This window comes from Pimephales promelas, chromosome 19, assembly GCF_988280905.1.
Source record: "Pimephales promelas chromosome 19, fPimPro1.hap1.1, whole genome shotgun sequence".
Taxonomy (NCBI): domain Eukaryota; kingdom Metazoa; phylum Chordata; class Actinopteri; order Cypriniformes; family Leuciscidae; genus Pimephales; species Pimephales promelas.
Genome location: NC_142787.1, coordinates 20211067 through 20225316, shown reverse-complemented (window position 1 = coordinate 20225316; position 14250 = coordinate 20211067). Strand labels below are relative to the sequence as shown.

Sequence of the window (14250 nt, the reverse complement as noted above, 5' to 3'; positions counted from 1 at the left end):
TTTTTCAGTTATCAGTTGTGTACCATAAAGAATTATTGCAACATGATTGACATTTTAAGATCATTTTTCTTCGCAAATGTCTCAAAACATAAGTCTCGGTCCCACCAAAGTCTCAGTGTGAAACAAAGTTTTTGGTCCAGACCAAAACAACCAAACTGTGAACCCTTTATGATCAATTTTAATCAATTTAATGCATCCTTGCTGAATAATATTGTTTTCTTTCTTAAAAAAACAAAAACAAATGACCCAAAATGTACCATCCCCAAACGTTTGAATGGTAGTGTATGTGTATAAGGGACACCAAAGTAGCTTTTACAATGACCTGAATAATGTCTCAACAAAATAAGAGTTAATTGAAGTGAAAAGACTCAATATAAAACAATAGAAGTCAATTGTGTGTGTGTCTGTGTGTGTGTCTGTGTGTGTGTGACGGATCTCGGCTCTGTGAAGTCTTTTTTCCCAACAGGACACACTCACGAGTGACTGGTCAAAGATTGTATTTCTCCACACCAAAGCACTCTTCCACTTTGTTTACCCAGCCGTTCACCCAGCATTTTTTCTATTCTTTTGTACTCTTTTGTTGTCAGTGTTGTTTGCATTTCACAAAACAGCAAATTAATTCCTCCCTGGAAACTGAACGAATTCAGGCCAGGATCGATCAGCAGCCATCACAGCGAGAGACTATTTTCCTGTCTTTTGTGACGAAGAGAGAGAGAAAACAGGAGAGAGAGACCTAATGCTTTTAATGCTACTATGCCATTGTCAACAATTCCCACAGAATAGATGCAAAGAGCACAAAATCACCTGTGCCTTTCATCAATGCTGATTCTATCCATCCAGTGTCTCTCGCTCCTGTTCTGCATGCCATTTTGTGTGTGTGTGTGTGTGTGTGTGTGTTGCATTTGTGCAAACAGGAAAGGTAGACGGCATTCATTGCATTTGACTGAGTTGGTAATTGAAGGCATTGTACCTTTAGATTTAGTTGTTGTGTTTTCAGATTTAATTTTGTGGGGGTTTTTTTAGACCCAGGGTGTTATTGTAATTCCATTCTTGTAGACGAAAAATGCAATGCAGGCATTTCCTCGACCTGTTTGTTGGACTATGGGTTGGAAACGTCAGCCTCGCGTTAGATGCAGGTTTTTAATCACTTTCTGCTTCATCTTCTCGGGTTACGAAGATTAAAGGTGCAGCTAGACCCAGGAAATAGCTGTTTTGTAACGTGGGAGGGCTGTTTTTCACCTGAATAATTTAAACGTAGCAGCAAGTTGAGTTTTGTTCCTGTTGTAGGGTATATGCGTCAGTGCGTGTTTATGCATGAGCGTCTCTTCCTCGCAGGAGGTGGTATCCGTGGAACGAGGTCGAGGTGGGCGCCTCCTGGAGGAACCCAAGACCCTGCTCTTCAGAGCGAACTCTTTCAGCCTACAGGTCTCCATCCAGGACATCCCCCAGTTCCTCTGGAGCATCAAACCTTTTACCACCTGCCAGGTGCTGTCCTCATAAATATGGATGCCAGCTCTGTATGAATATGCATGAGTAGTGTTAATATGCATATGAGCTGAATATTAATAAGATGTCAAATTCCAGTGTTCATTTGACTGGTCATATGAATATTAATACAGCTCTGTTTAAGGTAGTTTAGAATTTTGCTAGAGATAAGGATGTCTTTTCACCCTGTACATTTTTAACAGGAAAGTGTCTTTTAAAAATATATTTTAAACTATTTAAATGGACAAATTACACAACAGTTGTATATTGCTGTTGTTTAAAAAAAAAAAAAAAAAAAACCTAATCCTGAGTATTATAACTTTGGTACTTAATACGTTTACACTTTATTATGTCGATAAGTAGTTTGCAACTACACGTCAACTAATACTCATTAGAGTATTGGTAGACTCTTAGGATATGGTTAGTTGTATAAATTAACATACTTGCAAAGATACATTTAGTAAGTAGAAATAAAGTAAAGTGTTTAAGCCGACAAATTATACTCCGATGACTTCTAGTTGACATGTAGTTGCATAGTAGAATGTCTAAAGTGGACTCAAATCATGCAGCTTGTTGATGAGAGGTGAACTCAGATACATTTCTAAGCAATTTTTGCTTACCAGAAAATAAAGCAATCCCCAAAAAATTGCATTTATATTGAAGGAGAGACCCAAACCATATCTAGAGCCCTTCATAGAGCTTACTGTATTTTTACGTGGACCGTAGCAACAGCCTATCACTACATAGCATTAGTATCATGGTGTCAGGTTGAGCATGGGAAAGCAGCACTCTCTATTTAGTTTTATTTGCTACACCAGCAGAGCTATTTGTCTGTATTTGTATTATTTTATCAAATTGTTCCTGTTTTTGGGTGACATATTCTCAAGAGTGTGTTTTTCTTAATGCTGTTTACCCACCATTCCTTTCTTCGTAAAGCTTTATGACCGCAGGCACATTTTTATCCAAATCAGACCCATAGCAAGCCCTGTTTTTTTCATACTAGGCTGTGTTCTGGCAGGGCCGTCAGTGACATGACACTAAGTAAATTAGCTTCAGTGACTCCAACAGCAGAATAACAATAAGGTGTAGGAGAGGAGACGCATATACTTCCCATTGGTTGGTACTGAAATTTTCACTCTTTCCTCTTTTGGTGCAGGAATTCTCCTTCTCTCAGGTGTGGGCCAGTAGCCAGTCTCCTCTGCAGTGTGCCTTTTCTCTGGAGCGCTACAGTCCAGCAGCCAATCAGCTGTCCTGTAAGATCAGTGTTCGGCAGGTCAAAGGTCATGAGCAGATCCTACAGGTCTACACCACCGTTGCTGAGGTTTGGAAGACAAAAACTCGTATATCAAAATAAAACACAAAAATATTGACAAAGCGCAACAGACTAAGATATTGTCTTGTGTTTGGAATATAATTGTTGGTCCAGTTTTAATTTTTTTATATACAGTGGACCTTTTCGAAGTGGGTAAAACCTTAAATCTGGAGATTCTGGTGCCAAAAAGCAAACATCATGTTTTTCAGCATTAAAACAGATCAATTAATATCAACTATTGAATGTGGGTGAGTTGATATTCAATATCAACTATTGAATATCAACTATTGAACTATTTGGGTGGTGATGGCGCAGTGGATAAGACACATGCCTTTGGTGTGAGAGACCTGGGTTCGAATCCACTGTGAGACACTTAACCCTAGTTGCTCCAGAGTTGTGCAACCTCTGACATATATAGCAATTGTAAGACGCTTTGGATAAAAGCGTCAGCTAAATGAAAAAATGTAATTGAATGTGTTGATCCAAGTGGTTTTGACACTAGTGGACTTGACCAACTGGATTTTCAAAACAAAAACAATTTATATTTATTTAATCAAAATAACCATTCCGGGTTGTTCTAGACCAATTTATAACCCCTCTGTAAACTCTAATATATCTATCTTTGTATTACTTTTTTCCCTCCAGAGTGAAAAAGACACAGTGCCATTCTTCACACAATCAGACTGCACCATCACCTCCCAGACGGGGTCCAGGGCCTTCAGAATCCCCCTGTCCATTCGCCAGCGAATCTGCGCGACCTTCGACACAGCGAATGCCAAGGGCAAAGACTGGCAGCTCTTAGCGCAGAAACTGCATATAGACAGGTGAGAAATTAATGCAAAAATACACAGCAGATCAACATGGACATGCTTTTTCCATAAGCACACATACGGACGGTGACATACATGCTTAAATACAAACAAAACTGGACCTCAACATATGGAATCCCACACATCTAATTAGCTCCATGTTCCTCGAGCACATGGACGCATTAACCAGCCACAGGCAGTAACTGTAGTGCTGTAATGAGATCTCATGCATCCTAGGTAAACATACCTTATATATATGATATTATGACATATATGCACAGTTTTAAAGGGACAGTTCACTCTTAAATGCAAATTCTGTCATCAGTTACTCAACATCATGTCATCCAAACCTGATATGTTTAACTGTGCCATATTTTGAATAGATGTGGATGTGGAAAGTGAATGACTATATTTTTAGTGAATAAAAAATTGCTTCTTGGTCTGACACTAAATTAGTGTAGGGCTTTATATTGTGTGTGTGTGCAGGCGTGTATGGACAGTACAGACTTTTGGATGACTGCAAAAAAAAAAAAAAATCTTTTGAAATAAATTGCTATTCATTTGGACCTTCTATTTATCAAAGAATCCACAAAATGTGGCCTGGTTTCTACAAAATGATGAATGTTTTCTACATTGATGATCATAATAAGAAATGTTTTTGAGCACCAAATCAGCTTATTGGAATGTTGTGTTCCACTGAAGAAAGAAATGGCAATTATGCTGTTGAAGCTGTAAGTACATACATTTTCATTTTTAAGTGAACATAGCCTTTAAAATGGTTTTGAGTGCATTCATGTGTAATTGGACGTTTAAACATTCATTATTCATTCAAATCCTTTCCTTATTAAATTACTTTTTCTGCTCTCTTTCTTTGCATTTTTGTATTTATAAAAAAGTATTTTTTTTCTTCTTTTTTTTTCGTTTACCATGGTGATTTCAGAAACGTTTAACAAAAACATTGTGCAAAACAGCCTCAAAATGTCCAAATTTGTTCTCAAAATGTTCTCGAGTTTAAAATTCGCTTCACTGCAGCGGAGGTTGAACAAAACTTTCTTTCGGGATGTGGGTTTATTTTTGTAATATTTCCACCAGGGATAAAAAGACGGAGTTGTTTTTGAAATGAGGATGGAAGAGTTGGACAGAAGGATTTAGGGGAATTTTCTAGCTGGTCAGAGCCCCAGGCAGTGTGTAATGAGAATGTCTCCTCCTTGTTAAGCGGATTTCTGCAATTACCTTCTGAGGATGTGCAAGCTCGTCTAAACAGCGCAGAGGGCAATTACCCAGAGAGCTGTGGTGCAGGAGCTGGCGTAGCGCAACACTGCCCCCTGTTGGAGTCCCAATACCCACAGAAAATCAAAGAATGACTGTGTTTACATCGCCCCATCAACGCTGACATTTTGTTGATGGACTGGTTAATGGTGAGGTTAAATATCTTGATGAAAAGACCAGCATGGCATGTTTTGTGACCTCACCAGGCTGTTTAATTAACGAGTGTTTTCTTCAACAAGACCATCATAACCAACTTTGAAATCAACAGGCAACATCAGCACACTGAATGGTGGTTATTTTTTTTATTTTTTTTTAATTTATTTTTTACAATTTTTGCAGTTTTAACTTAATTGACTGATATTAAGTGCATCCAAAATCACAATATGAGCTACTGCATTTGAATTTGAATTTACTTAAATTAAAAAAAAGTCTGTTTTGTGTAGTATGAATAGAATAATTACATCTGCCTTGTTGTTATTGTCATGCGACCTTCTTGTGTCAGTTGCCTCGCTTCACTGCCATTCATAAATCCTCTTCCTTGGCCTCATGGGATAGTAAAGTGTCCATCAAATGTGCACACTCCAGAATCTCAGTTGAAGTAGTTGGTCAGCTCACTGTAAAAAATATTAATAAAAAAAAAAAAACGGTAAACTACTGGCAGCCATCATACGGTAAAAATACGGTGTTACTGTTTTTGAAATTACCAGCTAAGTACCGTATTGTCAGCTACAGTATAAAACTTTACTTCAACAGCTAAATGCTCTAACACAAAAATAGTAACACCGTATAGTTACGGTATGATGCATCCACAGCTGCCGGTAGTTTACCGCTTTTTACAAGATATACTTTTACAGTGTACTTTACGCCTACTTTCGTTTTTCAAACACTGTTTTCAGACCTACTATTGTTTTCACATACTATATAGTTGGGAAGTATTCAACTTTAGACACAGAGATTGTTTTCTAAAATAGCTCTAATGGAAAGTCGAAAGGTCAAAAGGAAGTTCTTCTGCCATTTAATAGGTCTGCTTCACACACCTGCAGAATTGTGATTTCCTTTTCTGTGATTCAATTATGTCTCGAAGATGGGTTGATTTTCTTCAAGCAAAACTTCTTTAATATCCTTCTCGCTTTTATAAACTAATTTAACCATTTTGATATGTTGTTGGGGCATACAGGCATTACAGGATAACATTATTAAATTGAAAGTTATGCAGACCGAGAATCCTTGCAATAGAGTGTAATAATTCACTGTCTGAGTGGAATAATATGGATTTATATAACCAATCTTGTGGGTTAGAGTATTAAGAATTTAAAATAAAAATATACAGAAACACTATGCTTATTCTACCTAACAGGTCATTTTCTTCAGCATTTATTAATTTAGGTTTATGGTAATTGTACATTTAAAATAGTTAATGTTAAATGTTCATTCATAACACATTAACTATTATTATTTTATACAACTTAAAAATGAAATAAAAACCCAATAAAAAATAAATTAACTTTAACCTAGATTAATAAATGCTGTAAAAATTACACAAACTAATGTTAATATATTGGACCTTAGATTAATGAGTTATGATTAATGATTAATGATTCACTCATGAATATGTAAACGGTTGTTTTTTATGATATGAATTACCAATGAAAGTATATTTAAAATGCTTGTTTTGCAAATACAATTTTATTACCATTTTTTTTTTTTTTGCACTTGAATAATCTTAAATCATTAAGAGTACAGTTATTATTATTTCATATTTGTTCCTGCTTTCTCTTAGACTCGAGGGACCTTGTTAAGTCATTGTTGAAATTGTATTTTTGTACTGTTCAGATTTTGCCGTTTAATCCAAGTTTGGCCTGAATTTCTTTTCCCCATACAGAAACCTGGGTTATTTTGCGTGCCAGACGAGCCCGTCCGCTGTCATTCTCAGTTTATGGGAAGCTCAGCACCAGGAGCGGGGGGATCTGGACTCTTTGGCCAGCGCTTTGGAGGAAATCGGCAAAGTTCAATCTAAACACTCCACCAGCGTTGACACTCTGGACCGCATCAGCAAAACCATCCCCTCTGGCGACTCTACCACAAACTGCAGCAGTGAGGAGCTAGACTCAAACCACACCTAAAAACTGTTTCCTTGGAAATGAAGAATGAAACTGTCCTTATCGATTCAACAAACGGAGAGAGGAGGTAGCGCTTGAGTTTGCCCCAGCCCTGCAAAAAAAGTTGCTCCTCCCTCTCCTTGACTAATAAAAACAGGGTGTTAAAGATGGGTTGTGACCAAATAAACACGCTTCAGTGATTCACAGAAACTCTCTCTCACACACACACATGCACACATGACTTATACACTGAGGCTGTCTGATGAAAATTTGCAGCTAAGGATTGTGGGTATGCTTTCACGATCATTTGTTTCCGTAAAGGCGAACGGAGAAAGTTTGACAGCCTAAATGTTGACTTGCGACCACAAGACCGGGCTGCCTCAATGCTTCAGTGTTGAAGAATGTGTCGTCGTTTTTGTGGGACACTTTTGTTTTACGTCTTTCCACAACGGTTGTCTACATTTCTGAGTAACCTTCTGATTGCAAATAGATTTAAAAAAAAAAAAGTAAAAAAAAAAAAGATGTACTATTGAATACTATTAAAGCCTGTTGGATAGCAACCAGTGTAAACTGAGAGATGTACTCAAAGATAACCAAATCAAAATGTCGTTACACACCATTTACTTTTGCAGCTTATCAAAATATATAATTATTATTGTTGTTGTTTTTTGTTTGTTTTTTTGTCTAAAGGAAGAGATATAAAAGAAGAAAGCAGAAAAGTACTAATGATAAAGTGTGATTTGAGGTTAGTAATATGATAATATATTTTAAGGGACAGTTCACCTAAAAAAACTAAATTATTTCAAATGAAAAATAAGTCATACAAATAATTTTGTGCACTGTATCTTTAAACTTCTAAAGCCATAACTTTACATGAGAAACCGACTGAAATCTCCAGTCCCCATTCTCTTTTATTTTGTTAAAGCAACACCAAGTAACTTTTCCATTGCGGTCGCCCTACAGGTTGGAAGCGGAATTGTATATTACCGCTATCGTAAATAATTCATTCTACCGCAGTCTACTGTCGCACTCAAGCTCGTTGTTTATCCAGCACTGGCTTTAGAATGAACAAGACAGAGTATGTTGCACGATTTCATGAAAGTATGATGTATTGCGACATCAGAAATGAAGACAAACAAAATAATGGCTATTGTAACGCTTAACGTAAAGCAAGTCAAATTTATAGTTTCCTTATGCCTCATTAGAACTACAGAAACGCGACCCGATCTGGCAATCTTACATAGCGTGGTTATAGCAGATATATCCGCAAAGCGGAGGCGTAAGTGCCTTTCACCCTGTTCTGATTTAATGAACCACTGAAATGATTTTGGAAACATTATTTTAAGGTAAAAAAATTTTTTTTAAAAGCAACACGTGCATCATTCAACATTTTTTTTATTTTTTTATTCTTTAAACAAATGAAAACTGGTAGAACAAGAGGGTGAGAATGAAGACAGAATTGTTATTTTTGGGTGAACTATCCCTTTAAATGTGTCCAAGCTGACTGCTGATTGGTCTGAATCCTTTTCTATCAGCTGTTTCTCAAAATGACAAATGATGGACAGCTATGTGTAAATTCATCAGATAACCCAGTAATAATCTATCTAACATATTTTGACAGGAACCTCTGACGGTTTGATCTGAATGTAGAGAACACGTACTCGTATCCACCGAGTGATTTCCATGTGTGATTTTTTTCACCCCGTTGTTTTATCTTTCCTCATACATCTAGTACCAGATTGTGACCTCCTATTGGCCTGATGGAGTCAATGATGACAATTGAGAAATCATTTTTAAGATCTCGCCTGCTGGAAACCTACAATGTGTTGACAGCTGCAGATGCATACATGAATAATGATGCATATTATCAACCTCACAGGGGAACGTAAAGCGCACAGTATCTGCTGCACTCTCATCTCAGCCCAGGTATCGCACATCACTTCGTCTGAGCGAAAGGTGAGCTGATAATGCTAGATTATCATAAAACTGTGAATATGTGATGAAATCGTCTGTTGCGTCAGACTATAAAAAGAGATTGTGCTTTTTGATATGTGAAATTGTTAACAAAACCTTATATGTGCTGTGTCTGAGGTACATTAGGAAGGGAATGAGAAAAAAAATAAGGAATGGAGAGAACTGAGAGGAACTGAGAAATGAGAAAGACTGGAGGAGGAAACACCAAGAGAGGGGATAGAAAGTAGAAGGGATAGAAGAGGAAATTAGGAAAGGGAAGATGATCAAGAAGAGGGAAAGAAAAGAGAAGAGAAAACAGGAAGGAAAAAGGGGAATGAGGGGAAATTGCCAAATAGAAGAGAAGAGGAAATGGTAAAAGAGGGACAATATTAAAGGGAAGAGAGGTGAACTTGTGGAAAGGAAGAAGATTAAAAAGAAGGGCAAATGGGAAGGGAAATAAGAGAGAATGGGAGAGGGGAAAGGGAAGATGAACAGGAAATGGAAAGAGAAGAGCAAATTGAGAATGAAAAGAGTAAATGTGAAAGAGAAATAAGAGAAAATGGAAAAGGGAAAAAATGCACCAGAGGAAATAGAAAATAGGAGGAGAGGTGAAAAGGGAAGAGAAGAGGAAGAGAGGGGAAATAGAAAAGGGATAATGATGAACAAAAAGAGTGAAAGAAAGGCGTAAATGAGAAGGAAAAGAGAGAGGAAAGGGCGGTTTTAATGACATTAACGGTTTACGTCCCTGTCTGAACGTACAGTAACAGAAAAGACCCTGTTATAATTGTTGCTTGAGCGCCATTAGACAAATGGGATGTAGAGAGAGAAACAAAAGCGTTCTGATAGATTTATTTTATTGGGTTACAGGTCTGTTTGTGATGGTATATGTTGGCTTCTTAAAGATTATCAGTCAGAAAAAAATTGACAATTATGTTTTTTTTTTTTTTTTTTTTTTTTTTTTTTTTTTTAAAGAGAAGGGGTGCTAGTGCCAGTGTCATTTGAATAAATATTTATTTATTTATTGGCAATGGGAAAAAAATGTCTTCATTACTTCTTTATGACATGCATTTGCACTGATCTGGATGAGAGCTGCATAGAATCACAAGAAAAAGTTTTCTTTTTTTAATGTTGAGATAAAATTAGTATATGAAACATATCCAAATACGTACCATATGGTATCTACAAAGAGCATGCCAAATATTGAGGATGTGAGAATATGCAGTAGCCCATTCATGAAACGAGGCTGTCCCATAATGCTATGGGAGCTAAACGAATATCATATTTAAAATATTATTATTATTATTATTATTATTACAAAAATGTTGAACTGTAAGCTAGATGACTCTTTTAAAAAAATAAGTTATATTATTGATAGTAAGATACTTGTTCCTTGTGGTAAACTATCCCTGAATCCGATTAAAAATTCAAATTGTTATTTTTATGAATAGCGTGTGAAAAGGTCATGTGAAAAAGATGTTTATTATATAATGTGTTTTGGTAACACTTTATTTTACGACAAGCAAAAAACTGTATAAGTACACAGAAATTACGGTGTACGTTTCTGTAATTATAGTGTACTTCCGTGTAGGTATAAGGGAACAATATGTTAAGTTTGGGGTAATAAAGGGGTAACAAGCACCACTTTAATTTACAGCCCGCGGGAGTTACACTTACCCTGTAACTACACAGAACAAGGGGGTAACAAATGCTACTTACTGTGTAGCAATACGAAACAACACTATTTGCACTGTAATTACAGAGAAAGGTACTGTTAAACAAAAAACAAAACAAACAAAAAAAACGTTTTAATTACACAGTATATTTGCCCTGACATTTAAGTGTCATTGCAATTCAATGGGATGGGATAAGGTGAGTACTAATTACCACATTGGTACGGTCTAAATTAAAATCATAGCAGAAACAAATTATTTTGACTTTTGTAGTAATCTGGTAAGAAAAGCCAATAAATGTAATTTTTATCATTATATATATATATATATATATATATATATATATATTATGTACACAGTGTACTTTGTAAGTACACTGTGTACTTACAAAGTTATTTGCAGGTTGTATATCTGTTTGTTACCCCTTTATTACCCAAAACTTAACATTTTGTTCCCTTGTACTTAGACGGAAGTACACTATAATTACAGAAATGTACACCGTAATTTCGGTGTACTTAGTTGTTTGCGGGTCGTAAAATAAAGTGTTACCTGTGTTTTTTTTTTTTTGTTTTTTTTTTTTTGCGTGGTGTGCAGAACGCTAGTCTACTCCATTCATGGCCTGTGATGTGTGGCAATGCAGTAAGCAAATATCGACAGCAGAGGGCGGCAGATAACTTGATATTTCCTCGATTTCTCCACAGCTGGTTCTCAGTTTTAACTATAAGCCCCTTTTAATCCAATGCCCAATTTTGTCTACAACAAAATTCGAAGACCACGTGAATTTTACAGCTGTTCGTGAATTACTGGAATTGAATGAAAAAAATGAAGATAAGTATTTAAATATATATTTTTAAATAATATAAATGAAGGCTTTACATGATAAAATATTGTAGAAAAATGTACATATGTGTTTGAAAACATCGATTACGTGTTTTGTGGGCGGAGCCTACCTAGTGGCAGAAAATGACAGCTCTGCAGCATTAGCACTCCATGGAAGTCACGTATTTAAAAAAAGTAATTTTAATGTTCGAAATATAAAAAGTTAGTTCTGATTCACAAAATTATTTACTAATTGATTTATTTGTTCATGTAAAAGCATTTAATTTATACAGCATTTTACACTTGAAATGCTCTCACTTTAGAACAGTGTTGTGAAGCAGGTATTGCTTGACACAGTGATGTTTACATTAAGGAAGGATGCCATTCCAGATGTTACAGGCCTCGGCCAGTGCCGACATCTCCAGCCTGGGCCTCAGCTGACACTCACCATAAGTACGCACTTCCCTGGAGCTTCACACTCCCACTCAAAGTCTTAACCTAAACAATCCAGGTCTCCGGATAACACAGGGTTTGTGTGTGTGTAGCGATGATGACTCCTTTACACAAGCATCTCAGTCACCAGTCCCTTAAAATTCCAAAACTGTTGCCAATCCCCTAGAGTCTCCACACTTCAGTTTCTACTGTGTTATTGGACAAACTGATGGTTCCTGTGAAGTCGATGTCCTCCCAGTAGAGGGAACCGCATATGTCCTAATGAAAACCTTTCCTTTTCCTTTGTGCTTCAAGGGGCCCAAATCAGATATGGATCAAGTCACAAGATACGATGGGGGAATAATTTACTCAAGGCCTCGGGCGCTTTCAGGAGGTTCTAGTGTGCTAAACCGCAAACATATCCACCGCACGGCACAAGTCAGTAATTACAAAACTACAGCTCAGTTTTAAAGAGCCGGCTGCAACCCTTTAAGCCAGGCCCGAGGTTGCACGTGTAGTTTAAAGGCATTTTTGGGGGTATCCTCATTGGTTTTTGTTCATTAAATGAAGGTTTTACTGTATTCACAGTGTTGTGTGAGTGAGTGGGACGCTTTGTCCCTGCTGTTCACAGGGGCAAATGAGCCTGTGACTCGAATGAACACAGCATGTCCGCCAGATGTCAAACTCTACAGGGCAACCTCCACCCTGCTTTTTCTCACCGACTAACTGCTGGGACAACTGTTCTCACTCAAATGGATAAAAGATGACTGTCTCTTTTCCTTTTTTCTTTTCTCTTCTCTGTCTTACTCACTCTCTCAGGGCCGGATGAAAGGCCTCCCAAACACCCACTCCATTTGCATGCCATTCAGTCCAGAACACACAGGGAGCCTGTGTGCCGGAGAGAAGAAGGAGACAGAGGGGAAAAGAGATAGATGAAGAAAGAGAGGGAGGGAGGGAGCAATGCACAGAGCAAGAAAGGTCACAGCTAACTGTATAACTACAGCAATTTCAAGCAAGAGAGATAACTAGATAACGCTCAAGTACACGGCTTTGTGTAGTGAAAGAAAGCGAGAGACAAAAAGAGGGGCAGGGGAAAGTGGAGTCATGTGAAGCTCACGAGGGCAGACCTTTCGAAAAAGGTCTGAATTGTTGTTCACGTCCTTGTTTTGCCGTTTGCTTCCTGTGTAGCCTGGATACAAGCGCACCACTCACTCTTTCTCTTCGTTTTATCACTTTTGTTTTCATTGGGAGGCAATGTTGTTTGTTAGATGCACTTAAGGAAGTAAAAAATATTCAGTGCAAAAACATGTAAAAAGGCTGCAGTTTATTGGTTACCCTAATTTTAAAAAAAAATGTATATTTAATAGGACAACAATATATGTAGTTTTATGCAAACTACTGTTGAAAAAGCATTTAAAAGTCCCTAGGGTGCATCACATTCGATGTGATTGTCTTTTTTTTTTTTTTTTTGTTGTTGTTATAATTGATGCACAATGGTGTTTTGTTGCATATAACACTTTAGTTACGGGTCCAATCCTCATGTATATTATTAGGATATTATTTACTAGTTATTATAAAGGCATATTCTCCATGACCATATTCTACATCCCTTAATCCTACCTAATTCCATACTAACGATTGATAATCAGTAATTAGGGTCTCATTGAGACAAAAATCACTTAGTAATTAGTGAGAATTGGGCTCTAATCCTAAAGTGTGACTAAATTTGGTAGGATTGTTTTATGGTTCTGCAATCCTCACTGTAAAATACAGAGTGTAGTTGCAATGCAGGAAATGTTTACTGTAATTTTGGTGATATCTTGACCCCCCCCCCCCCCCTCCCCTCTCCTCCATCTCTTCATGGCTGGCTTTTCCATTTCAGCCCTGCTGTGCACTCTTCCATGAGTTCATAGCTAAAGATGTGGAATATTGTCTGCAGCAGACTTCATGCTGAAACGTAACCCGGAGGAATGTCTTTATGAATCCCACTCCATCATGATCAAACGTTACGAAAATGTGTGAACTCGGAACAATGAAATAAAGTTCCCAAAATCGTTTCAGTGGTTCATTAAGTCGTAACAGGGTGAAAGGCACTTCTGGATACGCTTTGCGGTCCTATATCTGCTATAAGCACGCTATGTGAGATTGCCAGATCGGGTCGCGTTTTTGTAGTTCTAATGACACATAAGAAAACTACAAATTTGACTTGCTTTACGTCAAGCGTTACAATAGTCATTATTACGTTTTTCTTCCTGATTTTGCAATACATCATACTTTCATGAAATCATGCAACAAACTCTACCTTGTCTGTGGACATTGTTCATTCCAAAGCCTGTTGCAGTTCTTCTATATGTCTTTATTCAAATGTAAACAATTCTTCCTCCAAAGTAATAGGCATATAA

At 37.1% G+C, this 14250-nt stretch overlaps 1 protein-coding gene across 3 annotated transcripts in view; it reads left to right on the top strand.

Annotated features, from left to right (window-relative positions):
- unc5da (unc-5 netrin receptor Da) overlaps nucleotides 1-7640 on the top strand; it is a 222025-nt gene extending 214385 nt beyond the window's left edge. For all 3 annotated transcript variants that reach the window (XM_089124045.1, XM_039688107.2, XM_089124046.1), the window contains 4 exons: nucleotides 1336-1485; nucleotides 2642-2806; nucleotides 3443-3621; nucleotides 6758-7640. In XM_089124045.1, the coding sequence (XP_088980171.1) occupies nucleotides 1336-1485; nucleotides 2642-2806; nucleotides 3443-3621; nucleotides 6758-6998 (735 nt within the window). In that variant the 3' untranslated portion in view covers nucleotides 6999-7640. The remainder of the gene's footprint in view (nucleotides 1-1335; nucleotides 1486-2641; nucleotides 2807-3442; nucleotides 3622-6757) is intronic.
- The last annotated feature ends 6610 nt before the right edge of the window (nucleotides 7641-14250 follow it).